This window comes from Pezoporus occidentalis, unplaced genomic scaffold (assembly GCF_034315485.1).
Source record: "Pezoporus occidentalis ecotype Australia unplaced genomic scaffold, CSIRO_AGI_Poc_V1 ctg93, whole genome shotgun sequence".
NCBI lineage: Eukaryota > Metazoa > Chordata > Aves > Psittaciformes > Psittacidae > Pezoporus > Pezoporus occidentalis.
This window is the reverse complement of record NW_026916294.1, coordinates 483,629-510,638: the sequence shown is the minus strand read 5'-3', so window position 1 is coordinate 510,638 and position 27,010 is coordinate 483,629. Positions and strand designations below refer to the sequence as shown.

Below are 27,010 nucleotides of genomic sequence, written 5' to 3'. Positions count from 1 at the left end.
TCTTAGAAATACCCTATTTCAGTACCCTCATTTACCTCTGCTTTCAGAAACATTGCAGACAGATAATTAATTCTGAACTAACAATGATTTTGCTGTATTTAGTCTCTGAGTAAACATTTGAAATTAATTTTAAGGACACATCAGCTACATTCCTTAATACTGGGGGGTGGTGGGAGCAGAAGAAAGTACTGCAAGACCCCAAATGAAACCCTGTTGTGAAACTCCTATTTAATCCTGACAAAAAATCACAAAATAACAATACAGAAGACAAAATTCTCACATTTTTGGTGAAAAGCAAAGCAGAAATATAGGAATACCTGTAACATTTTCCAAGCCCACATTTTCATGTGATGTGGATGCAAGCATCACCAAAAAATTGGGTTTAAAAGCACCTCTTTGTTTTAGCATCAAGTTGGTATGAATTCATTAAATTACTTTAGATAGTCTAGTTTTCAGTACAATATTCTGTAGCTAAATCTGATAAAGTTTACTTAGACTATAAATTACAGTAAGGTACAATACTAATTATGTGTTAGCCCTAACTAGAGGCTGAGTCATGGTGGAAGTTTCTTGGGCTGTTTTCCTGTTGTGCCACTTGGTCTAGATTTTGCAGTGCCATTAAAGAGCATCATGTAGAAGAGAGAATAACTTCAGAAACTTGCTGTTCCTTTTGAGGAACCTTGAAGGATGAACTGTGAAATCGATGAGGTTCCACAAATCATTTTACTCTTTAAAAGTATTAAAAAATTGGGGAAGAATTGCTTAGTGCTTCACCAACAAAAGTATGGTTAATACTCAATACATAAATATGAGAAAGATTGCGGGGATAGTTAGAATTGATATGGGTATGCTAAGAGAAGAGGCAAAGTGTTTCAATGAATAGGCCTTGGAAAAGTCCAGACTTCTGTGAGAACGCATACTTTTGTAGTAAGGCCAGGTTAGATTCTACTGGCAGTACAAACCCACCTTAGCTGAAAGATAAGTCTCTTTTACTTTGGGACATGAGCGTAATTTGAAAGCTAAACTTTGCTCACCTTGTACAGTTCAGAACAGAGTGGCTACTCCTTGAGAAAGATGAGAAAGATTTTGTCCAAAAAAAAAAAGAAAAAAGGAAAAATAAAAGAGAGAAAAGGATAGTAAAACAGAAAAAGAAAGAAAAATAACCAAACCGAACAATAAAACTGAGCCAAAGCAAATCAGGGGACATGCTTGCTAGGGTAAGCAACTTAATATTTCAGTCAATTGTACATCTGTTTTAAAGCTGTAGTATGAGAGCAATCCTGTAGTTTCCTCTGGTTCTGTTCCAGCAAAATGAAATCACTTTCTCTAAATAGAAATCTTAATTCTACACAAGCTATTTTCAAGATATGATTTTATCTGTTTCAACTCACATTATTAAGAGCTTCCCTATGACTTCTGGATCTCAGATTAATTCCAGAATACCACATCATCCAAGTCACTAACTGAAATATTAGGAAACTGCACATTATTGCATCTGAAAAGGGTATTGAGATCTTGATTCATGCTACTGGTACTTCACAGTCTGATTATTATAGTGCATTTCATTTTGATCTTCCCATCTCTCTTGAGAGTCACCAGCAAACGGTCCAGAACTTCAGTTAGACTTCTTTTCTATTAGAGTTGTCACTAGCATAGCTCTTGAATTCTTTATAAGCTCTGGTGATGTGATCTAGAATACAAGCCTGCTTTTGACCTTCAGGCATTGGTATGGCCTTGCTCAAACTTACTTTTTGACCTTTCTGTCTCCTGGCATTCCAAGCCTTCTCCTTGGATCATAAGCCAAGCTGACTTTCCCAGTCTTGTCACCTTAAAGTAATGGTTGCAAGTGTATTGATGCAGTAATGACTTCACAGCCCCACAAGCTCCACTTCATTAAATTGGTTGTAATTTGAACTCTGAAACAAGATAGCATCTTGTGTAACTGTATTTAAATAAATTAAAGTAAGAAACTGTGCTGTTTAGTTAGGGAAAGGTTGCCTTTATTTATTCTGATGCCTTGTAAGCAATTATTTTATTCTTACACCTTGCATAGCAAATAATTCACTTAAAATACAGCATATACTATCATATTGTTATGATAGAAAAGCACACTGATGTGAAATTTAATGGTGCAATTAGCAACAGTGTTTTCTATGTTATTCATAAAGCTTTTGCAGTATTTTATACCGCCTCCCACTTATTAGTATATTGGTAGTCCAGATGATGTGGAGATAAGTATTATCTGATGGTAACTGTTTCATTTCAGAAACGTCAGGGGTTTATGTATTCAGTCTTCATTCGGCATTGCTTTTCCCTCAGAGTTTACAACTGTGCACATTTTGCTGCAACATAAGCTTTTCCTCACTTTGTAAGTTCTTATGTGAGGTATGAAAGGTATTCTTTTGCAATATTCAAGGTCTAATAATGGGTATTGCATGTTTAATGCAACAGTTATCTGCCCTGGGTTTGTTTGTTTGTTTATTTATTTATTTATTTTCTTTCTGCACATTCACCTCTTGTTGAACAGAAATAAAAGTTTCAAGGCTTGTCAGCATCAGTTTATAGATAGCTGTTTAAAAATAATGAGATATTGGGCATTGTAAGGCTCAGGGCTGTCTTGCCAGACTCATTTATTTCCATTCACCTTTTGTCAGAATTGCAAGCAGAAGACATTCAATTAAAACTTGTCACCTGTTGCCTGTGACCTAATTTGTATTTGTGAGTGTCACAGATTAGGATACTGAGCTTCATAGGGAACCATTGAAACATGTAAAGCGGTGGTGATACTCTTAAGCATTGCACGCTGCATTTTCTCCATGTGAACATCTTTGTTTATGGACCATTCTTCAAGGGAAATCACTTGGGCTAAGAAATAATATAATTTATTTATTTACATGAAATCTCATTTGCATGGGAAAACTAAGTGGATTTTCTTCATGTTCTTTTATGTTTTAATGCATAAATGACAGAGCACAAAAATTCAGCATGTAGATGATTAGTTAATGCAAACTTAATGTTCCTTTCAAGAGAGGTTGAGTACTGAGCTGTGTAACACATCAGTTCTATAGTCAAACTGAAACAAAACCCCCAACCTTTGGGCTTGAACCAAAGAGATTTTTATTTTCAGTTCCTGTGCCAGAATTTGCCCTTCTCATCCTCTCTTCCCAGGACAAAAATGTTTTTTTCAAAGTGTTGCTTACATTTGGTTGACTAGAAACATTTTCCACGATTAAACATAAGCAAAACCTGGAATGAAGGATGAGGTAGAAACACTTGTTCCACGAAAGAAGTCTTTGATTTTTCAACCTGGAAAAAGTCACTAAATACTTTAATTGGCCCAATTCTTTCTTACTAATAAACTGTTTGTTGTGAATCTTTGTTGAATTAAACAACTTACAGGCAAAGAGCAAGGTAGATATTAAAGTAATAAACATTGTTTTGCCTTTCAAGCCATTATATGAGCCAGTTAATGATCTGAATTGTTTCATAGGCGCCTCTTGAGGACAACCAGTTTACCCCATATTAACAAATACTTTTTGGTACTGACTGCATGTATGGTAGGAGGACGAATTTTAGACTTCCTATGCTGCACTAAATAATGTGTTTAGTAGTGCAGATAGCTATCAGAAGACAAAACACTAAAGCCTTCCCCTGATAATTGTTAATTCAGGTGTAGATCTGGAAAGCTTTAGTGTAAGTCATAGCTTTTATCTTCTTTGATGACTTAGAACTCTCTTTTCAAAATATTACCCACTAATGGACACATATTTTACATCTGTAGCAGAATTTTTACCTGCATATGGTATTATCCAAAGGCTTTGTAAATTCATTTCAGAAGCTCTCTGGCATCTTTATAATTCAGCACATAAAACAAAGATTCAGATCCAGAAGCAAAAATAGCTCATATTATCTTTTTTCTTCATGGTGTGTTATTTCCTGCTTGTTTCTGCTCTATTGAGAGAGGTCTTTTGTGGTTTAAATAAGTTTTTTTTCCACTATGAATCTTTCAGACTGTAGGATTAATGCACTGGCTTCACACTTCTCTAATCCAAAACTACAAAGACTACTGAATTGTCTGAAGAGTAACTAGATGACCATGCATTCTTAAATCTGCATACATTATATCTCCATTCATGGTGGAAAAATCAACTAGTTTTCCTGCTCTGTGTGAATAAAAGCAAAACCCAGGGTTCATAATGTTTACCCAAGCTTACTCAGTAATCTTACAAATAGGCACAGTATGTTCAAGTAAACTGGAACACACTCTCAAGATACTGTCCAAAACAATGGCACCAAAACAGCAGCAGTGTAGAAGATACCTTCATGTAGGGGGGGATGGAAAGGGAGCAGAAATTGGAATTTCTTTAGGAAGTCAAAATTCTGTGTTTGATATACTGGAAGGTACAGAGGGAGCTTTGATTATTCAGATATTAGTTCATATTTCAGTGAATTAGATTTATTTTTTCTGAAACAAAAAGCTCTCCCAGGTTATAGGTAGTAGTCGATTTCTTACAGGCAGTCCTGGTATTGGTAGGTCTAGATTTGAAGGATAAGGCTAAAGCCTTCCATGTTAGATTGAGGATTTCCAGGAACTATAGAGCTCTGTGAGAAGGATAATAATGTTTGTGGAACATGTGGACAAATGAACAGTAGAGACTTGTAGCCAGGCTAAGAAGGAGGGGATGAGAAAGGAGAGGTAGATTGTGAAGGAGTAATTAGTATGCTTGGATATGTATGGAATGGCTTGGATATATGGCTATATGTATGTATGGCTTGGATATGTATGGAAAATGAGATGGCATGGTTAAACAGGATTATCACACTAAGGTGAGGACCTGAATTGCAAAAAGAATGATGTATTGGGGTAAGGGCAGTCTTTTTGATTATATAGCACTGGTCATAGTGGGTACCTGTCCCACATGAAGGCTTCAAGGCAATGTGAAGAAAGGACTACAGAATAGGAATAATTAATTGGTGAGAGAGGAGCAGATAAGGAAATACAGAGAAAATGGAGAGTTCAGTTTGCTTATGTTAAGTTTGTTCAGATTGAAGTACCTGATAGGTACCTCATTTTGTACATCATTGATAGTCTTCAGTTATTTTTGTGCAAGATTGTCTTGGCACTTTCTTTTTACAGTAAGTGCCCAATATAATTTTGTTGTGTGTCATAGAAACCGTGCAAAGGATATCATAGACATCGCATATAGAAGCGTATCATAGAAATCATGCAAAGATTGTGTGAGGAGCCAGGAGGTAAACCTTTTTTGTAGAAGCTTATGTAGTGACTATATGACCTTTTTTTTTTCCTTAAGGTCAGCTGGAGAAATTCTTATGTTGTATTAGTATGTGTAAATGCTTTCTTTTAAAAACGTGGCTATTCCATTGATTTACATAGATTCCATCTCTCCATGTATTACAGTTCTAGTCTAATCCTTATCTTCCAAGCTTTGTAAATTGCACAAGAATGTGACTACCCATCACTCCTGAACAGATGAGTCCATGTGCTTGTTTTAAGAAGTAAACTGAACATGTTTACTTGACTGTTGAAAGTAGCTGGTATTGTAAGTGGTAGCAAGCCTGTTCTTTCCATTTGTCTCCTGCAGTCATCCCTGTTCTTTTTCATTAGGGCTTTTGGGTTTGTTTTTCTGTTGAAGAATTGGAAACGAAACTGAGCATTGGGGAACGTGTAGAATCAACTTGCTTGTCTTCAGTGGAGCTTCATTCAGTGACATTAATGGCTGGTTTAACCTTAAACAACTGAAATGATAATAGGTACAGTGCAATTTATTTGGAGATGTGGCACAAGTTTATATAGGTGAACTGGATGTCTGCCTTTTCACTTTTTGAGGACTGATGCAGTGAGTGAACTGAGATGCTGAAGACTCTGGCAAGCCACATGCACAGCAGAGCCAAAGCAGAGACCTTCTTAACTTCTCCCTTTATGCAAGCTAGGTGCCACAGTATTCTCCTCAGTCATCTGAGTACAGACTATGTGTTGAATTACAGCAATTACTTCTGATCAAGATGTTGAGATCCTCCTGCCCCAAATTAAGATCTTTGTGGACAGAATTGGTTTTCTTTCTTCCCTTTGTTTTTCTAGCAAAGAAAGCATCAGCTATTACTGTTTTGAAAGCAGATAAATGCATCTGTATGTTCGGGATTCTCTCATACAAGCTGTAGGAGTTACAGGGGAAAATGCATGCGTATACACAGGCCAAACTCCAAAGTTTTTATGGTATGTCAGATGGGTATACTTTCTTAAGTGGTGTCTTCCATTGTATTTACTCCTGTAAAGCCTCTTGGGAAGTAAAATACCAATTTGAGTGTGACAAATCATCACAAATTGATTCTAAACTAGCTACTTTGTAATAGTACTAGGAATGAGGAAAGCTTAGGAACTAAACCAATGGTAACGTCTGTATCAGTTTTATTGAAAGGGTTATACACCTCTAATTTATAGTCTCTTGGTATTATGTTGTCAAAGAATGCTTTCGCCTTAAAATTTGAATTAGTTATGCTGTAGATTTAGGTAATTTTAAAATACAGTACTGTTATTCCCCAGTTCTTTAGTGCATTGATGATGTATAGCTGTGCTATTGTAACATTTCTCTGTATTTCCTCCCATTTGAGTACGAGTGGCTTGAATGTGTATTTCAGCAAATGCGAAGGAGGTAGAAAAAATATTAATCTCGGTCAATTTATATTATTTTAATTTAAGCTTTTGTTCCATTACTTTCTGATTAAACATACTTCTGTCTGATGCTATCCATCTTTTATCACTGTGAAATCTGCTCCCAAGCAGAAAGAAGGATGGCATCTGAATTATGCAGAAATAATTTTCTGTCTATTTTTCCTCAAATGCTGGCCAGTCTTTTTCATAATCCCAGCAATATTACATGTGGCTTCTTCTAACCCTCTGTGCATTTCTGAATACTCAGCTGTCAAACCTTGCTCTTTGCTGTTTGTTTTTTATGGTGGTATATTGTCCTGGATGTCATGTGCTTCAGGTGTAGCTCAAACTCCCAATTCAGGGGTGAAGAACCCTGAGTTATCATTAGCTCTGAAAAGCTTTGTACTTTCAGTTTTTAAAGTGGTCTTGTAGTTCCTGCATTTCCAAGTGTAACTCTAAAAACAAACAAAAAAAATAACCATGCTTTGTTGATCAGATCACCAGGAATTGTCTCAAATAGCTTAGACCATAAATCAGTCGGAAGTTTGGTAGTAATATAGGCAAGTACCATAAACAAGGTGTCATTTATAATTATACACTGACCTGTTTGGGTATGCAATCGGTTGGGTTTATTATTTATATAGTGTGATTCACAGTATAACTGGTGTCCTGGGTTCAGCAGTAGCAGTCATTTTTCCCCTTCTTGGTAGCTGGTGCAGTGCTGTGTTTTGACTTTCGGCTTGGGAACAGAGCTGATAACAAGCGATGTTTTGGTTTGGCCAAGGACTTTGTGAGCCTCATGCTCTGCCAGGGAGGAGGGGGAGCCAGGAGGAAGCAGAGACAGGATACCTGACCCAAACTGACCAAAGAGGTATTCCATACCACAGCACGTCATGCCCAGGATGTAACTGGGAGTTAGCCGGAAGGGCTGGGAGACTGCAGGGTTGGAGGAGGTATCGGTCAGAGCTTGGTCGGGCTGAGGGGGGCGAGTTATCGGTCGGCTGGTGCTGAGGTGTTGTATTCTCTTCCCTTGTTATTTCCTTTATCATTATTATCATTGGTGGTAGCAGTAGTGATCTGTGTTATACCTTAGTTACTAAACTGTTCTTATCTCAACCCGTGGGAGTTGCATTCTTTTCGATTCTCCTCTCCGTCCCTCCGAGAGCAGGGGGAGGGCAAGAAAGGGGGGGAAGTGAGCGAACGAGTTACCTGACTGGGTTTAAACCACGACAACTGGTAACATCCGACGAGAAATGTAACTGAATCATAGAATCAGCTAGGTTGGAACAAACCTTTAAGATAACAAAGTCCAACCATTACCCCAGTACTGCCAAGGCCACCACTAACCCATGTCACTGAGGGCCTTGTGTGGAACCAGAAGAATTTTTGGCATTGGGTTTCTGGCTAGCTGGCAAGATGGCTTTTCTTCACCAAAACCCAGTCCATCCTCTGGTTTGTGAGGATGAAAGAGGACTGACAGATTTTTCCTGGTAACTAGACTGTTCTACTAGTGCAGGTTCATGGGCAGCACTTAAACTCTGTGCTGTATTCTCCTTGCTGTGCCCAGAAACCTTAACTTCTTCCGTGGTGGATTCTCTGCTCTTCAGAAGCCAGTTGTAGAGGTATTTCCTGTGAGGGGAGGTATGAGGGAGATGGGAATTATTAGAGTAGGGCACAATAATGGCAATAGAAAAGATTGAGGGAGGAGGGCTAAACAGACAATGAAAAGCAAAGTGAGAAAGTGAGCTGTACTTCATTGTATCACTCAGAGAGATCATTGATATTTAATGTGATCTTGTGTTCTTGTCTAGTTAAATCCATGTCATGAGAGACAAATTTTGTACTTGGTATTTATTACTTGTCCTGTTGCCCTGTGTATGTGCCAGGTTTTTCAACTTCAGGGTTATGTTACTGCTTGGTTATATTGGCATTTGTCCTGGTTGTCTGGAAATCTGCCTGGGTGACTCAGAAGGAAATAAAAATACTTCATTGTTTTATAGGACCTACCATCTTCTCCCCCCCCCCTCCTTTTTTCATTTTGTCTATGAGAGCAGCTGTAGCTTGTTTCAGGAAGGTAAATTCTTATCTATCTGTACAAAGCAGGTAGCAGAATGCTTTATTGAAGCAATGAACACTATGGAGGTACAACACAAATGTTATTTCATCATTGATGACATCTAAACGCACAGCCATGCAATTTCTTTCAAACCCTCATGAGCCATTTTGGGTCTTTAAGCCATGTATATGTTCTTATTTCGCTAACAATAATGTTCTGGCCATTCTAATCCATGTTAATTAAGGGCATTGGTTTTGACTGTCTACAATGTATACAGCACTCATTGTTTCTAAAGTTCCAATTCTCTGTTAGCCTTGTGTATCCATGGTGTTTGCTGCAGCTTTGATCTTCTGCTTCTGGCAAAGACAACTTAAGATCAGACCCTTTCAAATGGAAACCAGATTTGTTAACTCTTTTAATAATATGTAAAAATAAATAAATGGTTTTAAATGAACAGGAAATTGTGTTGTATACTTAGTCTTGCATGTGTGAAAATCTAAACAGCTTGCAAATACTTTTAGTGCTGCTTTCCCTTGCTTTCTAAAATTAATCATTTGAAAAAAGCATGCATTTTAAATAAATATTGGAAGTGAGGAGATACAGGAGTGTTACCTGACAGGCATCCTCATAGTATTTTTAATTAAATGTTTGCTTATTTTTCCCAACATAGGTGTCCGCCTAGACAGAGTACGTGGAGGTCGCCAGAAGTACAAGCGCAGAATAGATGCAGAGAATAGCCCATACCTGAACCCTCAGCTAGTTCAGCCAGCAAAAAAGCCATGTGAGTACACCAGATATACAGAATTTCTCTTTGACCACAAGCTATCAACTCACAGCTCTGTTTGTTAAGCTCCTTCTGACAGGGACAAGGATTTGGTCAGAAGGTATTACCATGAACGCTATATCCATTTAGCTGTTAACATAATTCTGTTTTAAATGTGCTCATCTTTCCGAAGTGGAGTTGAACAAAGAATAGTTTTACAGGTGGAAGTGTATAAAAGCATGGTTTATGCAGTGCAAATTTTACGTTTACAGTTTATTTTCAGTGGTACATAAAACGGTTCATACTGTCCTCATTAGTTCATTGAAGCTTCTAGTTTCAGATTTCACAAGAATGTGATTTTTGTAGTTTTCACTAGCTAAATGAGTTTGACTGCTCAACCTCCCAATGAAAATACATTAAAAGCCTCATTAATTTATACCTTTAGATTAATACAGTACCTAGCATTAGATTAAAACAGCAATATGGCACACTAATAACAAGCATAGATTGGTAGTTTGGGCTCTAGTACCCTCATGGATTTTTTTTGCTTTGTTTTGTTATGTTTTAGTAATGTCCTTGATTGTATCTCACCAGGCTGAAATTAAGAGAGAGATGATCATCTCATTGCTAAAATACAAGTTCCATCCTCTTTGCGATTAACTAAAAATAGTTAGGGGTTTTGCTTTGCAGCTTATATAAACTCAAGCAGTGACTGTACTAATTCCATGAAGTAAATTTAATAGCATTATAGCTGTAGTGCAAGAGGCTAATGTATTACCCCGCAAAGGCATACACGCTGTATCAAGTGTTATAAACTCTTCCAAATGAGAATACATACATCCTGTTGCTCCTGCTGAGAAGTTTCATTTGATCCTAAACTAGAGAAACAAGCCAGAGAAGTAAGGAGGCTGGACTCTTTTCTCCCATTTGCCTCTGCTCCTGTGCCTCTGACAACACACATGTCAGTTTTAGGCTCTTGAAAATACCTGACTGTATGGAAAATGGAATCTCTTTCTGTTCATGCTGGTAACGGTTGGACTTGATGATCTTAAAGGTCTTTTCCAACCTAGCTGATTCTATGACTCTGTGTTCCCCAGTAGGGGACAGTGCTGTGTACAATACATTGGAGCATATGGGGATCTGGAGAGCAAATAAACAGTCTTTGAACTGTAAGTAAAAGGGCATTTTAGCTGTGTCAAAGAAAAAACAGCCAGTTTTACATAAAATTAAGGCTTAAGTGAACATATGGCATAGTTTCCTTTTGCCTTTCCAAAAAACATTATGCTGATTATATTCCTTCAATTGTCCAATCTGGCATCTTCTACTCAGCCTCCATAAGCTGTCCCAGTGTTCTGTAAATACAATCTAGGGCTGCACTAAGCAGATTTTGCACATTATAATAAAAACTTTTTGATAATACAATAAAATTTAATAAACTCTAATGCTTAATTTCATTAGAGGTTTAGTTTTCCTGGGTGCACAGATTGTCAGTTTCTCATTTACTTGATACTGTCATTGAGTAGAAATGTTGATAGCTGGGCATTCCAACAAAGCCAAAACCAAACAGTCAAAAAGAATAAGAGAATAAATCCAACCTCAAAGTCCCAACCCCTTTAATATGAACAGAGGTTAGTGCAGTTGTACTGAAACGCAAGAATCTCTGTGTAAACCCAAGATTACTCTAAAGTAGTGCATTGCATTACCTTTAAGACGATAACTACACCGCTTTCTGTAAGCTCTATTTGTCTGAGATACCTAACCTCCTTATAAGCCATTACTCATTATCTCCCTTCCCTTTCCTTAGCTCGTCCACTTACGAACATTTTTGTACCAAACATTTACAAAAATGAATTTTCAGATCCTTGCCAGATGAGTGTCAAGACTTCAAACAGTTGAATCAATTTTGTGTGCAAGTAGCCTGGGAGATTTTCTGGACCCTGGCAGATAGTTTGTGTATAACAAGGCACAGGAATAAAAATCGGGTTCTAGTGATTCTAATTAGGGAAACATTAAATAAGATTTTACCTAGAAACAGGGCTCATGGCCATTCAGTTTCCTGAGTGATGGAGCTTTCTGGGTACATTCAAAATCTTCCTATGGTCTACACTTGTGCATGTGCCAATACATGTAGCTTTTCCCCCATAGGGAAAAAACAGGGGTTTAGAGGATCTCTCTTACACCTGCTTCTGGTGCCTATTGCATTTTCCAGCTTCACCATGGAGTCTAGTGGCCTGTCTATAGCTCTTGTTGGTTGCAAAAGTAAAAAGAATCTGAGCTTTTGCAAATCCAGAGTCAAAATATACAATATTCCTAAATCATCTACAAAAAGCTATTGGTGAGGAACCTAATAAAAAAAAGGAAAAGAGGCTCTTTGACCATTTCCTTTGTTTTCAGGAAAAAAAAACAGAACTTGGACCTGTGAGTGCTTCTTCATTCATTTATCACTGATTATAGACCCACAAAGTTGAAGTCCTCAGCTACATATGTTTTGCTGTTAAGAAACTCTCATTTATTTATCTTTTTCAATGCTGGAATTTTCAGTACTGGAATTTTGAATAAGCAGTGTTATCTTTTCTCACTTGAAAAAGATTGTTTTCTGTGTGAAATTAAGCAGGATAGGAAAAGACTGTTTAAAAAATAAGTTTTGTGCAAAGGCTGTTTGCCAGTATAAGTTAAAACTACCATCTGTCATCTTTAAGTAAGAATAGAATTCCTAATTAATCAGTTTGGTAATCAGTAGAATATTGAGATCAAGAATTACTCCGTTGGCATAGTTCCTGTAGTTCATATAAAGCATGAATATATACCCTTGTAATAAAACATTCCTGACGTGATGGTTTCTAGTTGGCTCTTCCACTTATTTTATGAAGGGCTAACATAAATCACAACTTCTGGCACACAAATTTGGAATAAGGCAACACTTACAGAGGTGGTGGATCAGGATTGAGGAGTCTGTCTCCCAAAAGAGCAGTAAAGTGTCAGAAATCTGAATCAAGCTGGTATTGGATGGAAATCTTTCATGGGCTGGTAGGGAGCCTCTCTGACACTGGGGCAAGTCACATCCCGGTCAACTTCCACTGCAGCTCTGTGTGGTCCATCCTGTGGCTTATGTGCAAGAGGGGAAAGTGGTCTAATTCTGGCAGCTTTCTCTACAGTCAGAGAATACTTTGCACCTTTTCACAGTTGAGTCCCATTTATATCAAGCCCTTTAACTCTCTGTCCTAGATCTGCATAAATTCACGAAAGGATGCCATTTGGGCTTTAAATTCTGGTGGTGCATTTGGGGTCACAAGATGTAGCTACCCTGAAAAGTAAAAAATAAGTATATTGGGAAGTATTGGAATGTACCCTGTAATAGGAGGCTTAAGGAATTGGACCCTTACTTTGTTTTTAGTTCTGCCTTCTAAGAGTAACAAATCAGGCTTCTATATAGAGAGATTTCCATTGTTCCTTCACATGGCATTAATGCTCATTTTATGTTTATCCTACTTATGGAATATAGAATAGCAACACTCTTGTAAATCTTCCAGGCTCTTCTACTCTTTTTTTTTTTTTTCCCTCTTCTCTTTTTCTTATAATTTAATTGATTACTCCAAATAGATTTCTCAAGTCACCTGAATGAAAAAACAAATATTAAACACATGAATGAGAATGCTATATAGATAAAAATAACCAGTATGTGACTATGATGAAGTATCATTCTTTGCACAAAACCAGTTTTCTGAGGTAGTGTCTGCATTTATTGATAGTTTCCTTAGTTTTACACTCTTTGTTCTCATTGATTTTAATAGCTATTCCTGACTAAAAATGAGATGAGATCATTAGTCTGTTTTTGTACTTAGGCTAGTTTTATACATGATTCTAAATTCAAATGTTTCACTGAAAAGCAAATATAAGACAACACCCAGCTTTTGTCACAGCATAGACCCCAAGGAGTACAGATTAATTCCTAACATTTCAGTGGGGAGGATACCCACAATAGAAGGTGTACCCGATAATGAGCACTGAGAAAGTCCTGAGACCATTGCAGCAGTTTAACAGTGACATCTAAAATAAAGAACTGGAATTGCTGACAAAAGTCACATATTTCAGTAAATGACTTATTGCTTATTAATGGCTCAAGAAACACACCTGCTTTTGGGGATGGGGGTGTTGCATGTAATTAGAGGAGGGCAAAACTTTCCTATTAACACAGTCCAAAATACGTTATAATGCATGAAGTTTTTCTACAAAATTATTAATTTCTACAAAATAATTAATATTAGGAGGTGATCAGGTATTGTACATTCCATTACATTTATTATCTTAAGGAGATACATGTCTAGTGTGATAAATATCATTAGTGGATCAGAATTATTTGTGCTGTGATGCTTGCAGAAGACAGTTAAGTTACAGTACAGTTTAATTAGGTCCAGTATCTTAAGACAAATTCATGTGCACTTTGAACTATGAGCCATGTGTTTGACAAGTGGAATGATGCTACTGGTGATCTTGTACTGTTCTGGACCATTTTTGCAGATAACAAGATTGTCTCCCATTTGCTGGTGGCTGAACCAGAGAAGATCTATGCTATGCCTGACCCCACTGTTCCAGACAGTGACATCAAAGCACTTACAACTCTTTGTGACCTGGCAGACAGAGAACTGGTGGTGATCATTGGATGGGCTAAGCATATTCCAGGTATGAAAAGTATTTATTGCAAACATACAACATACAGAAATCATTGTTTGGGTTATTCTGTTCTGGTAAAAATTACATTTTGTTCTTTCACTACAATGCATAAAGTTTTCTTAAGGCTCCAGATGATTCACGTAGGATGTTGGTTACATTATAATATATTTTACTTTAAAAATATATTTAAAAATAGTATTGTTGCTGTGAGTGTTACTATGTTAAAAGGTTTTACATGCTGCTTAGTGATTTTTTTTTTTTTCATGTATTACTTCTACTAAGATAAACTCACCTTTCTCTCCAGAGCATTAGCCTGCATTAGTATGAAGGGTAGTGTAAGTCCTTTCCTCTGTACTAACCGGATTCAGCAGTAGCTGTATCCGAGTCGGGTTCCTCTATTACATAAATGCAGCACTCTCTTATACTGACCACAGGAGGTTCAAAAATTGACTTACATGTTGGCATGGCACAGAGCAATTGTTCTTCTCACTGAATGAATTGAATCATACCAGCAATTCAGTAGAAAGAACTGAACTGTACCAAAAGGTATCTTACAGCTTAGTACTCCTTGGTCTGCGTGAAATGGGCTGTGATCTACATCACATAAATGTGTCGATATATAAGAGCTGATTGGCACTCCTGTTAGCAAGAAAAGTGGGGGTCATCAAAAGCAGCAATTCAGAAGATGAGTGATTTCTTCAGCTCAGATTTCAGATATATTCTGGTTTCCCCCCAGTATTTATTCTTGCTCTGTGAGCTAGCAGACAAACTTCTAGAGCATCTCCAAAGGTTCTCAGTTTGTCAGCTTTCACAAATGGTAAATTCACACAAAAAAGGTTGGCTTTTTTTCTTGTTTCTGAAGGTACTTTTTTACTCCAGCAGAGGAATGAGCAAGTTTGGTGTGTTTTCATCAGCTTGCTAGTTTTCTAGTTTTGATAGTGGACCCTTATGGAGCATAAGAACAGATAACCTTTAATTCCTCTGAGTAATCAGACATCCTCATTTTAAATGTGATTTGGGGATACTTGAATAGTAGAATAAATAATCTAGTTAGTTTTATGTTTATCAGAGTTAAAGGTCTTTTATTTCTGGTACAAAAAGAAATCACAAAGAAATAGTCTTCCAGATTTTTTCTCACTTGTGCTAACCAGCACAAGGCCTCAGTTCTTCAGGTATGTGCTTTTAGGTATATTTTTTGATACATATAAACACTAAGAAAGCATAAGAATAAAATAATTTGTACATTTATGGAGCATTATTCTACTTCAGATTAGAGACAACAACCTGCAAACTCTAAAATAGTCACTATGCCGTGCAATTGAAATGCAGTCATTTCTCTGTGCCACAAATGGTGTATAAACAAGCTTTTGTACCACAAGCAGTGTTTTTCTGGTACCCTTAACTTATTTCTGTCTCCTTAAACTAGTTTGTCTTTATGCTTTCAATGCTACAGTAATTTCTTTAATCAAATTGATGGAAGTCCCTTTCCCAGCCCACACTGAAACCAATTTATTGGTCATGATACGCCAGCTATGTTGCTAACAGTCGTAACGAACTGTCAGGCAATATCGCAGTGAAGCTAATTTGAAGTCATTAGGTGTGCAGCATTCAGGCAACAATTTGTTACAGTGGTTAGGAACACAGCTGACATTTCTGAATGGCTTTGTTCAGAGCAGTTCTAGATGAGCCCAAGCAAATTGTAAACTCATTTAAACATCAGTCTGTATTCTAGTAGATACTTTATCTTATGCTGGTTGCTAATAAAGCACCCCAAATTAAGTAGAAATGAATTAAGTAGGTGAGTTTGGGTTTCATCTTTGGAAGATACCTAGATCACCTTAACCAAAATAAGAGTAGCTCTCAAAGAACTCAGTTGTGCTCGATAATAGTTGCAGGGGAACTTCAGCTGGTTTTATTTGTGAATATATCTGTAGCTTTGATTTGGCTGGAGGAGTAGGAAGAGCTGAGTGATGAGACTGAGAATCCTTTAAAATAATGGCTTTGGTTAACATGGAAAAGGTATTGGATGCTGTAAACTGGCCTTGAAAATTTAAAGTCTGTGATCTGAACCAGTTGAGGAACATTTTTTTTTCCCATGAAGCAGCTTTCTATTACAAGGTAAACTCAAAACCACTCCTGCTGTGGTAAAGTTGCTTGCTAAGTTTACTCACCTGACTGCGTTTAGGAACGAAAAGGCAAAAAAGACCATCTTTTTATAAGCCTTCTGGTAACAGGGGGCAGTGGTAAAAACTGTGCTTTTTCTCTGCCATTTGATCACAAAAATCAGAATACAAAAGTAGACATGCTAAACTGCAAATGTGATGAGCTTTTGTAGCTCTGTTTTGAATGATGGAGCACTGCTGAACTTGGACTGCCTGCGCTCAGCTAATGTCTGGCATGCAACAACTTGTAGAAGAGCTTGGATTGGTGCTAGCTGACTGTTTTCTAACCTAACATATATTACTGTGGGCAGAAACAGAACAGAACTGGGAAAAGGACGAGTTGGGAAATGGGTGCAAATTGCATAGAAGTTCACTGTAGCTTGGTGGACTAAGTAAATCCTTGGTGTAAATCTCTTGGTATCGATTAATTATACCAGTAGTGAATTTGTGCCTAGCACAGCAAAGCAGCAATCAGCAGATCTTTCTTTACTATAGTGATTTCTTAAGGTTCAGTATAATTAAAGGCCCTTATATATCAGGTGCTTAATAAGTAATAAAGATCTTGACTGTAAAGCATTTCAATTCAAAGTAAAATTTGTCTTTGTGGAAGAAACCAAACTAATGTTTTTGCTGTTCTAACAGAACGTCTTTTAATGAAATTATCTATAAAAGGTAACAGTGCAATATGCATTCTGTCCTGGGCAACCATTTCCCATTGTGGTCATAGACTAAAAATCATTTTAAAATTGTACCAAGTTCATATGTTTTTGATAAAATCATTAGTATTTTTGTGCTATTGGAAACATTTCAATAGTTGCTTTTATTGAACAAAAAAAGTCTATGCCATCTACAAAAGGAAATATTGAAAGAAAAATATATATGGAAAGCCTTTATCAGTAAATAGAATTAGTCTCCCTGCATTTATAAATCAAATAAATGGGAAGTGTGTTGTTATGAAACATGACCATGGCTTATCTGAAGAAGAAAAAGATCACAATGGCATTAGGAAATGCTTGACTTTAGTTAGGGGAGCGTAAGGGCGCAAGAACAGATGATGGTGCCCTAATAGCCCTTTTTAAGAATGACAGGGCCCCGCCATTAGCATCCTTTTATATCCTTGGAAATTGCTCATGCCTCGCTTTTATGGTTCCTATCTGCCTGACTCTTTTTTATTTCTCTTTCAATTTCATCCGCGCTCGGATAAGCGCATGCTAACACAATATGATTGAGCTGTAAAATGGAACGCTGTCGCCTCTAATCTCTTTTATGTAGATATGGAGGTACTTCCACACTCCACTTCATTCTCTCTCCATTGTTGGCCTTTTTAGAATGTGTTGCCGAGTAATGGAGGCTCAGTCAAATATTAGATCTACGTTTCACAGGGTGTGATAAGAAGATTATCAGCCCAACAGTCAGATCTATTGTTATTCTTTGTGTCAGATTAAAATATTCTGATGTACTGTAACTTCGTTAGTGAAATACTGAAGGTGCTTAGGGAGAGGCCTATGCTGCTTCATCTCCTGCCTGATGAGACAAAACCCCTATTAACTGAACTAAATAAATTGTAAATAGATCCATGAAGCCTCTGCAAGACTTGCCTATTTTATTCCATTTTATTTCATTTTGTTTCATTTTACTTACCTTTTAAATAAGAGAGACCCACTTAATACAATATTTACTGGTGATTGAATTTCTGACCCTTTGCATCATATTTTGGGGAGATTCCATTTTATTTTGGTTGTGCATTGGAGTAATTAAACTCTTCTCCAATACGGGGTGGATTTCTGCTGATACCTGGCCATAGCATCAGTTATTTTAGCACAATTTCTTTACTGTAACTATCTCATTGACATTCAGCAAAAGTAGGCAATGTTCTTTTATATTAAGTGGAGGCAGGAAACATTAAGCTCTTAAAAATGTGTATAACAGGAAGCTAAAAACAAATTGTTCTCTGAAAAATTTGTGTGCATGAAAAAACATCAAACAGACCATAGAAATCAGCTTTTTGCACTTAAAGTGAATAATCTGTTTGGAAATAGTAAATCAGACTAATACATCAAAAGTAACTGGTTACATTATTTAGTAAAATAAGCCTGCTTGTCTTCGGCTGTCCCTGTTTTGTCAGGAGTAACTGTGTTAAAGGGAATAGTTAGAGATTGATAACTGCCACTGGTGCTGGTATTGAAAACAAAAGGTATGGTTTTGATGGAGCAAGTCCAAGGATGTTTTGAATATTTTAGTGTTAATGTTTTATGAAACATTACTGTTCCAGCGTACTCTTTGTGGAGGACAATATTTAAGCTTTCCTTTCTAAAGCAGCTCTCAGGGGGGTAATTTAACATTCTAATACTGAACAAGAACATGATTTGTTGCAGAGTCGTCATTTCTAAAATGCCATTTTCGCATCATCTGTTTCAGAAATACCACACACACACAGGTAAAAGTACAGAGAAAGTTTGACCATAATCACTTTTAGAAAGCTAATGTTCAAAAAGCATGAGAGCATACATATATGGTACATCCATACAGAAATGAATTAGATATATATGTACCCATTCTCTTGCATGTACTTACTTCTGTATCTATATCTTAATGGACATACACCGTGTATTTAAATGATAGAGAAAAAATGCTGAGTGTTACTTAATGGTAGTATTCACATTGGTAGGACTTTGAAGACAAGCTGAAATCATATGTTGGAACTATATGGTGTATGTAATCACATACATTGTAGCTATAGCCAGCATCCTGTTTGTGCTCAAATCCGTCTCTGGGTTGTTATTGGGACAACTGATACAGAATCTCAGTTCTGCAAGGGGGAATAGCTGTCTTCCTGTACCACGCTCCTCACTGCTTTAGAAATCATTTCTATTGAGGCTGAGACCTTCTCTAGTCTCTTGTGCTAAATTCAGGACCATTTCAGACAACATGAGGACTCCTACAGTTCTGTCACAAGAGTGCCTGTCACTCCACAGACCTGTGAACATGTAGATGCAGCATTTATTGCTCATGTAACATGGAATGGAGTATGAGCTGGTTTGTGCTAAGAGGTTTGTAGTAATAATAACTTGAGCCTCCTGGGGAATCAGGACATCCTGCCCTTTACCAGTGTGCTCTCTTGGACACTTTGCACGTTCTCTTTGCCTTCTGTTTATCAAACGCTCACTATCTGCTCTTCTTCTAAGTCCTTCTGCAAACATGCACTAATTATGGAAATCAGACATGCTCTTTCTATGATGGAGATGTTGAACTTACAACTTGTATGACATACATCATCTGAGGCAGACCCTTCCCTAGGCCTTACAGGTAGAGATTCCAGCCAAAAGGTTTCTCAAGAACTACTGATTCCAGGAGCTTTGTCACTAAATTGTACAACATGGGAAATCGGCAATTGACTGTCATTTTTGGTTTTGAGTATTAAGCATGGTCAACCACCCAACACTGTCAGTGTTTAGATCACCATGTTGATCCAAGCTTCTCTGAGCAGAATGAACAGCAGCTTGCCTAAAATGCCAGGAGTTAATCTATCCTATCATTTGAAATGCGAGGAATGATGGCACCCTTTTTGTCTTAGGAAGTAGTGTCGCAGAGAAAGTCTAAGTGATTTTGCAAGGCAGGAAGGAGGAGGTGGGATTTCCAGGATAATGCATGAATACACACATCCACAGTATCTTAGCATTTTCAAAACAAAACAGGGATCTGCATTGTGGTAAAAGGTAGATACAGAAAAGTCTGTATGCTTATTTTAAAATTACTGACTATATCCACCTGAGATATGATTGCAGACTATTCTTGATGGATCTGTTACTGAAGTAAGTTCCGAGATGCCAGCTGATTTCAGTACAGAAGAGTAGGCTTTGTGTGCAGCAAAATATGTGCACCCTCTTGGTGTGTCTGCTAATCGGAAAAGGCTGGTTCCAGTTCAGTACTGAGAGAGCATTGGAGAGGTGAGGAGGCTTCTAGTACTGCTAGGCATAGATGTCATGGTGTAAAAAGAGCACTTTTGTTTCCAGAATAGTCACTTTGGCATTTTTTTACTAGCATCAAATGAAAGAATATAATCCCAGGCATATAAACATCTCATTACCTGCAAATTATTCATGGATATAAATGTACAGTAAGACTCTTTTCAAAAGCATCTTGAACTCTTGCTAGTTTTTACTTCAGAATCCCTGTCTGTTGAAAAAACTTGTTTAATAATAATAATCATCACCAAAAGCAAAACAAAACAAAAAATCAGTTAAAAGATAACAAAAGAACTTGGCACAGTTCTTTCAATTAAAAAATGGGGCTCTTAAATGTTTTACATAAAAAATAAATTTTAAACTCTTCATTAAACCACTCTTTTCTCAAGATCAGAATTAAACAGTGACTTTACAGTTCTATTAAGTTCCCTTTTTATCCATGCACAAGTACTTGACTATTCCATCCCAGTGACTGTCTCCTTTCCTTTTTGAATCAGTCCTCTCCCTCCACCCATGCCCCCAACATGCAAACTGTACTGTCTGGCTGTTGCATTTTTTTTTTTTCCCAGTGTCTCCCTTTATCTGCCTCAACCAATCTCCAAATGAATGCATGTCTATCATGGCCTTAGCTTTGACACTCTGGATATATTGATTAATAGTTGCCCTAAGCTCCTTTTAGCAAATCAAATTTTCACTTTTAGCAAGGATTTCGCCTCTGATTTATTCAGCAAAGTGAAATGCACTAAATTGACTTTGACATTCAGGGAAAATGGCTGAAAAACAAAGAGGGGAGGAAAGAGATATAAATTGTGTGGCAGCTGGAGACTTCAAGCATAAAAGAGGCAGTTTTCTATAGAATATCACTGGTTAATTTGGAAACACGCATTTAACAGGAGTGGAAATTATTTTCTTAAAATTAGATGTTTTTTAAAGTGAGGATTTGGGATATTATAAGGTTTACTTAGCAAAATGCAATATATTCAACCCCAATGCGTCACTTGCTAATCACGGTGCAAGTGTGGGATCCACTTTTGTTGCCACTAATAATTATTATGTTAAATGAGAGACAAAGAGGTTTCTGAGTAGTTTTATAATGAGGTACTAAATTGGTAAATATCTCCCTACCATTGCATTATGTTGCTCGCTCCTGTGGCCCTTTAAAAATAAGAAATGATTAATAAAAAGAGAGCAAATCAACAGTAATGAATGCCAGTGCTGTTCATTTTCATTCTGTAAACAAAAATGGCGATTATTTGATTCTTAAATGCAGGAGCATAAAAAGATGTAGCAGCCAATCCCTATTATTCTTCTAGCAAAATCAAGAGTGTTGTATTACCCTGGATGACTTGTAGACTGACCTACACAGCCTGCTTCCTTACTTGCAAACATTTTATTACTGAAATACCACAAGGCAAAAAATACACCTTTGTGCATTTAAAAGTGGTTGAACTTCATGCTGAGTAGAAGAAAGGAGAAGGAAAATAAAGGAAAAGTTATTAATCTGTTAGCACATCTGTTTTTTTTTGAGAGATATGTGTAAGAAAATGCGAAAGAAAAATGTAGGAAACGGCTTGGGTTTAGTTAGCAATCAGGCATTACAACAAGAATATGTAAAAAGAAATACATATGGTAGTTTCCTCAGTTAATCTGCAGAGACAAACCCAAAGCCCTCAGTAGGATCAGTTGCCATGGATGTACAAGTCAAATGTGCCATGCCAGCCTCTGTTGTTTAAGGATCTGGCCCGGAAGGGATAAACCCCCATCAGTAGTCAGCATATCAGCGGCAGCTGAGAGTTATGTTTGTCCCCTGTTTGTACTCACCACCTCAGGACTTTGCAACAATGTGCAGAATTGAGCTTTCAGCAAGTATTTCCACTTAGAGGACAACAATCCTCACCTTTGTTTGTGTGACAAACGGGTTTACTAGATTAGGTCTGTGTAAATTGCAGATGATTCAGTAACAGTTTTCTTCCTTCTGAGCCAACAAGGAATCAATCTTATTACCAGGGTGTAGGAAGTCTAAATGTAGCTTAACCTTTTTTCGTAAGCAAGCTGAATCTGAGACTTCAGCAATAACACCCTTTTGCAACTGGGACAGCATCTGGAGTGCCATACAGGATATAGGCGGACACATTAGATTTTCAGGCATGTTAAAGTCATTTAACATAATTTAGTTCATCTGCCAACCGTATTAAAAGACTGCCAGTTAAGAGCATACTGTGCAAAAGAATTCAAACTTCCAAAATAGTCTTCGAGCCTATTTCCTTTCCCCAAACTTTCCCTAACTGTACAATTTATATGTCAGAAATGGCCAGCTTATTACAGGTAAGTGTGGCCACAAGGCAGAAAGATGCCTTGCTCAGAAATGCATTAAGGAAGAAGGAATGAATCTTTACTTTATTCTTTAGGTAAAGAATTTGCAGCAGTGCCAGATGCTGCAGAACTGAGGCTAGCATTTATGTTCTCTAAATATGACGACTTTATTTACAGGCCTCCTCTCCCCTAGAAGAATAAGGCTTTTTTTCAGATTCAGAATTTAAAGAACAAATATTTAGGGGGGAGGCAGTTTTAAAATTCCTGAAAGCTTTGTTGGAAATAAGATCATAAATGTTGCATATTTAAATTGGCCTGTGAAAGGTTCATAGCAGATGCTGGGAATGCAGAAGTAAAATTAGAGCAACATAGCCCCCTTATGGCAGCCATTTAGTCAGTTTTAAACTAAGCAGGTGACTTCCTCATCTAACCAAACACAGCCAACAGAAATATATTTGCTTTGTTATGGGTGAGGAGCAGCTTTTCAGTTGTGTGTGTTGATGCTGTAAATCCAGGATGGGATGAGGGAGGGGAAGAAGAGCCAGTTGCTCAGACTGGATTTAGAGCAGACAGGTCTCCACCTGTATGACTGGGTCAGCGACACAGGATGGTCTAATTTCCTAAAGTCAGCTGAGACCAGTTAAATACTGTAATTCTGAGGATGCCTCTACTTTCTCTCTGGATGAGTTCGGCTTCACACCTGCTTAACCTACATTAGAATAGGATTAATTACTTTGAATTGCAAGGCCCCCTTAGCCAGTAAGCACGTTTCTGGCAGGGCACATGGTGACCTGGGCCTGGTTATATATAGTATAGGAATAGCAGGGGAGCACCTGGCTTGTAATGGGCTTGATCCAGCCTGATAACATGATCAGCAGTTTATAAAAAATGAGTGTGCAGTAGTCGCCTTCTGCATCAGCTGGATCATACCAGAGCTTTATGAACTCGTGTCTTCACTGCTAGTAAGCTTATTTTACTGTGCAGTGCTCCATTTATGCACGCACATGTGTATACATACATAGGTGGAGAACGAATCCCAAGAAATGCAGGAGACACAGAATCTGAAGAATGAAGATACTGAATGCTCTTAATTACTTGCATGAAACACTTATTGGCTATAACTTTTAAATCAGTTTTACATGTTATTTTAATTGTCTCCGAATTTAATACTGTACATTAGGCAGGAATATTTGGGTAATTTTCCATGCAAGAAAAAACTGTGCAACCTTCCTTTCATTTGAAAACATGTTCCATAAAGAGAAAGTTCTCTGACAGTGTTGGTTTGCCCATGGTATTTTCCGTCCCAAGCTTGTGAGGCTTGTATTAGAGATGAGTGGAAATTTTACAGTACAACTCGGAACTTTCTCCCCAAGATGTTTTTATCTGCCATGTTGTGCACCATCAGCTTCAAATCAGCTGCATTATCAGTTGAGGTGAAATCAAATATTGAAATAAGATCCAGCTACAGGCACAGAAGGTTTCAAGGTCAGTGAAAATGGCACTTGAAAAGTAGAGCCAGCTAACTTAACCAGATCCTGACATGTTACACATGAGAATGCTATGGCAGAGTTGTGATGAGAGTGGACAAGAGGCAGGGGCAAATCTGCTGTTGGAGAGATTAGGAGCAGCAGTTTAGCATGTAATGGCTGCTGCTCATGTGTATGTTCAAAGTTGCACCTAATGGTATAAATACATCATGATATTAGCAGGTTGCAGCATGTAGACATTTCTTCTGACTATGCTGTAGCATCATGCCTGCCTTGATGAGCAGGCATTAGACTCCAAACTCGTGATGATTCAAGCTATATCCAGTAGCCCGTGGAAGTTACCTTAACCCTTGTGTCTGTCATTAATTAACTGTGCTTGCAGTGTGAAGAATTTTGAGTCCTTCTCCATATCAGTCTCTTGTAGAAAGCCATTCTAGTCTGTGATTCCTTCTTCACTTTTTACTACTTTGAAGTTTCCCAGAGATAGAGTTAACTATTCTGTAGATTCGGGAGCGCATTGCTTAGTGGCAATGAATCTTCAGCTGCAAATTTACCATGCAATATGCATTGTGAATTCCAGATGATCTTCATTCAGTGAAATTGGTGGGATATATTTTGAAGAGGGTTTTTTGCATTTCCAGGCTCCATTAATGACTTGTGCTGAACACTTTGCCAATACATTCAGTGCAGATTCGGAGTTCACAGTGATAGCAGGATTGCACCTAGCACTTCAGTGGCGATGAGTAGCTTAGTGTGTACTGCAATCCTCGTGTGGAGCACACCATGGTTTCTATAATCAAAAGGCCACTGGCAAACAGGGTTCTTCAAAAAGGCACTCGGTAGGGAGTACAGGTAGAGCTGTGCAGGGTAATTCCATCAGTATCATAAGCCTACAGAGGGCAGTGTCTGCCAAGAGGCTTAGATGGGCATTTCGGGAGATAAAAGTCAGAGAAGAGGGTGTTGACAGGGAGTATTTGCATGCTCGTAACTGTAACCCACCTAGCATCAATGACAGGCAAACAATCTTTCAGAGAACCTGCTTAGAGGAAAAAATTGCACCTAAAAAGAACTTATGATGGGAAGACAGGAACACAGGCTGCCAAGAGGCTCCTGAGTTCCAGTGCTTACAGCCAACACAAGTGAACTAGAATTTGCTATCAGTAGCTCCATGTACTGTCTCCGTCGTAGAAAGTGGTAGCTATTTTTATATTGAATGGCAACACTAAACAATTTAGAAGAAGCAGTGAAGTGTGTCCTACCCAATTAAAAAATACAGTGAGAATTTTAGGTAGGCAAAATGTAATTATTTCATTGGAATTTGACCAGGGTGCTTTTCCACTTTTAAAATAAGTATAAATTACATGAGCTGTAAAACTTTAAATTATGAAAATATTTTGAGGTCTTTGAGCATAGTAATTGGAGCTATATATTCAACTTTGGTTTTAACCTGACACTTCGTAATAGCTGTTCCCTAAAGCAAGTTTTGTTTTTCCCTTTTTTTCTTTACGTTATTGAATATCCCTTAGTGAAGCAAATTAGCAATCAGTCTGGAAAATATTTAAGTAGTACAATCACATTATTTACACGTTTCCATTGTACAGACTTTTCTGTGTTCCCAAATATTTGTGGGATTACTTCCTCAGTTGTCAACATTAACACTCGAACCTTCAGTAAAGCTCTATATGAAAATCCATTTAGGCAAGTAGAAAGACTTTCCTTGATTTCACTGTGCTTTAGATCAATCCCTAAATATGAAGGTCACAATGTGAAACCTGTGTGGATCTCAGAGCTTTATTATTTGCCTTCTGCTTGACTTACCACTTTTGCTTAAAGGGGGAAAGAGGACCTTGGTGTAATTCCTTGCACAAAGCTTTTTTTGTCTTTCTTTTCCATTATAATAATAATAAGAATATAATAACTATTATTATTCCAGAGAATCCTACTCTGGAGAATTAGGGTAATTTACTGTAAGCAGAGATAGAGTCTGCTCTTATCTAGAACCATATTTCAGCCCTTACAGGAGCATCAGCGTCTGGCTAGAATGATAGAATGATTATTGTGAAATACGTTCTTTAACTGTTTATGTTATTGATATGGTGCAGATAAAAATCTACAGAAAGTCTGCATTTAGTATTTGGCAGGATTTTAAAACACATCCAGCATGCCTCTGGAAATAGGTGCTCTGATGGTGTGGCTACAGACAGTGATTCCAGTCGCTCAAATCATATTGTCCAAACTACACTCCCCAATTAACTTCCCATCAGGTTGAAGAATTACAGGTATTTATTCTGTAACTTTTGTACTGGTGAGCAGAGTTCTCTCCTGGGGTTCCCTAAATTAAAACCACTTTTCTTACAAAGTTTTTTTTCTCCTCACTCAGCAAAGGCTTTTTTTATCTTTGAGTTTTGCTCTTTGGCTTTTTGCTCACTGCTTTTTAAGGGTTGAAGGCACAGTAAGGCCTGTCCTGGTACTCCTATTGATACATTCGTACAGTGCTGAGGTACAGGGTCCATGTTATATCCATACTTGGCTCGTTATCCTCTTATCAAGCTCTTTGCATCCCTTTGTTTATTTGAGGAGACAGGAAGACTGTGTGAAGGCTGCTTAGTCAGGGATATCAGCGTTGTTGGCAGGGGAGTGATTGCCAGTTGAAAAACAAGGCATTATTGCTCATTTTTTCCCTCTTATTAGTTTGATTACATTTGCAAATCAAATCAATCCATCAGACATGATCAGGCCTCGTCCGCATTTTAAGGAATAGTAATCTCCGTCTAATAAGATGCAAATGTGTCACATCGGTAAGTAACCAATAAATCATCGTCTTGTCTTTGGCAATCATTAAATATCAGAACCAACAGTCAATTTTTAGTATTTTCAATTTGCGATATGCCGCTGGAATATAAAGATAGATGGACGTAATTAC

The 27,010-nt window shown here is 37.6% G+C and overlaps 1 protein-coding gene across 28 annotated transcripts in view; it reads left to right on the top strand.

The window, feature by feature from the left end:
- ESRRG (estrogen related receptor gamma) overlaps positions 1-27,010 on the top strand; it is a 402,731-nt gene that overhangs the window by 339,892 nt on the left and 35,829 nt on the right. For all 28 annotated transcript variants that reach the window (XM_062606068.1, XM_062606062.1, XM_062606077.1 and 25 more), the window contains 2 exons: positions 9,397-9,507; positions 14,008-14,169. In XM_062606068.1, coding sequence (XP_062462052.1) covers positions 9,397-9,507; positions 14,008-14,169 — 273 coding nt within the window. The remainder of the gene's footprint in view (positions 1-9,396; positions 9,508-14,007; positions 14,170-27,010) is intronic.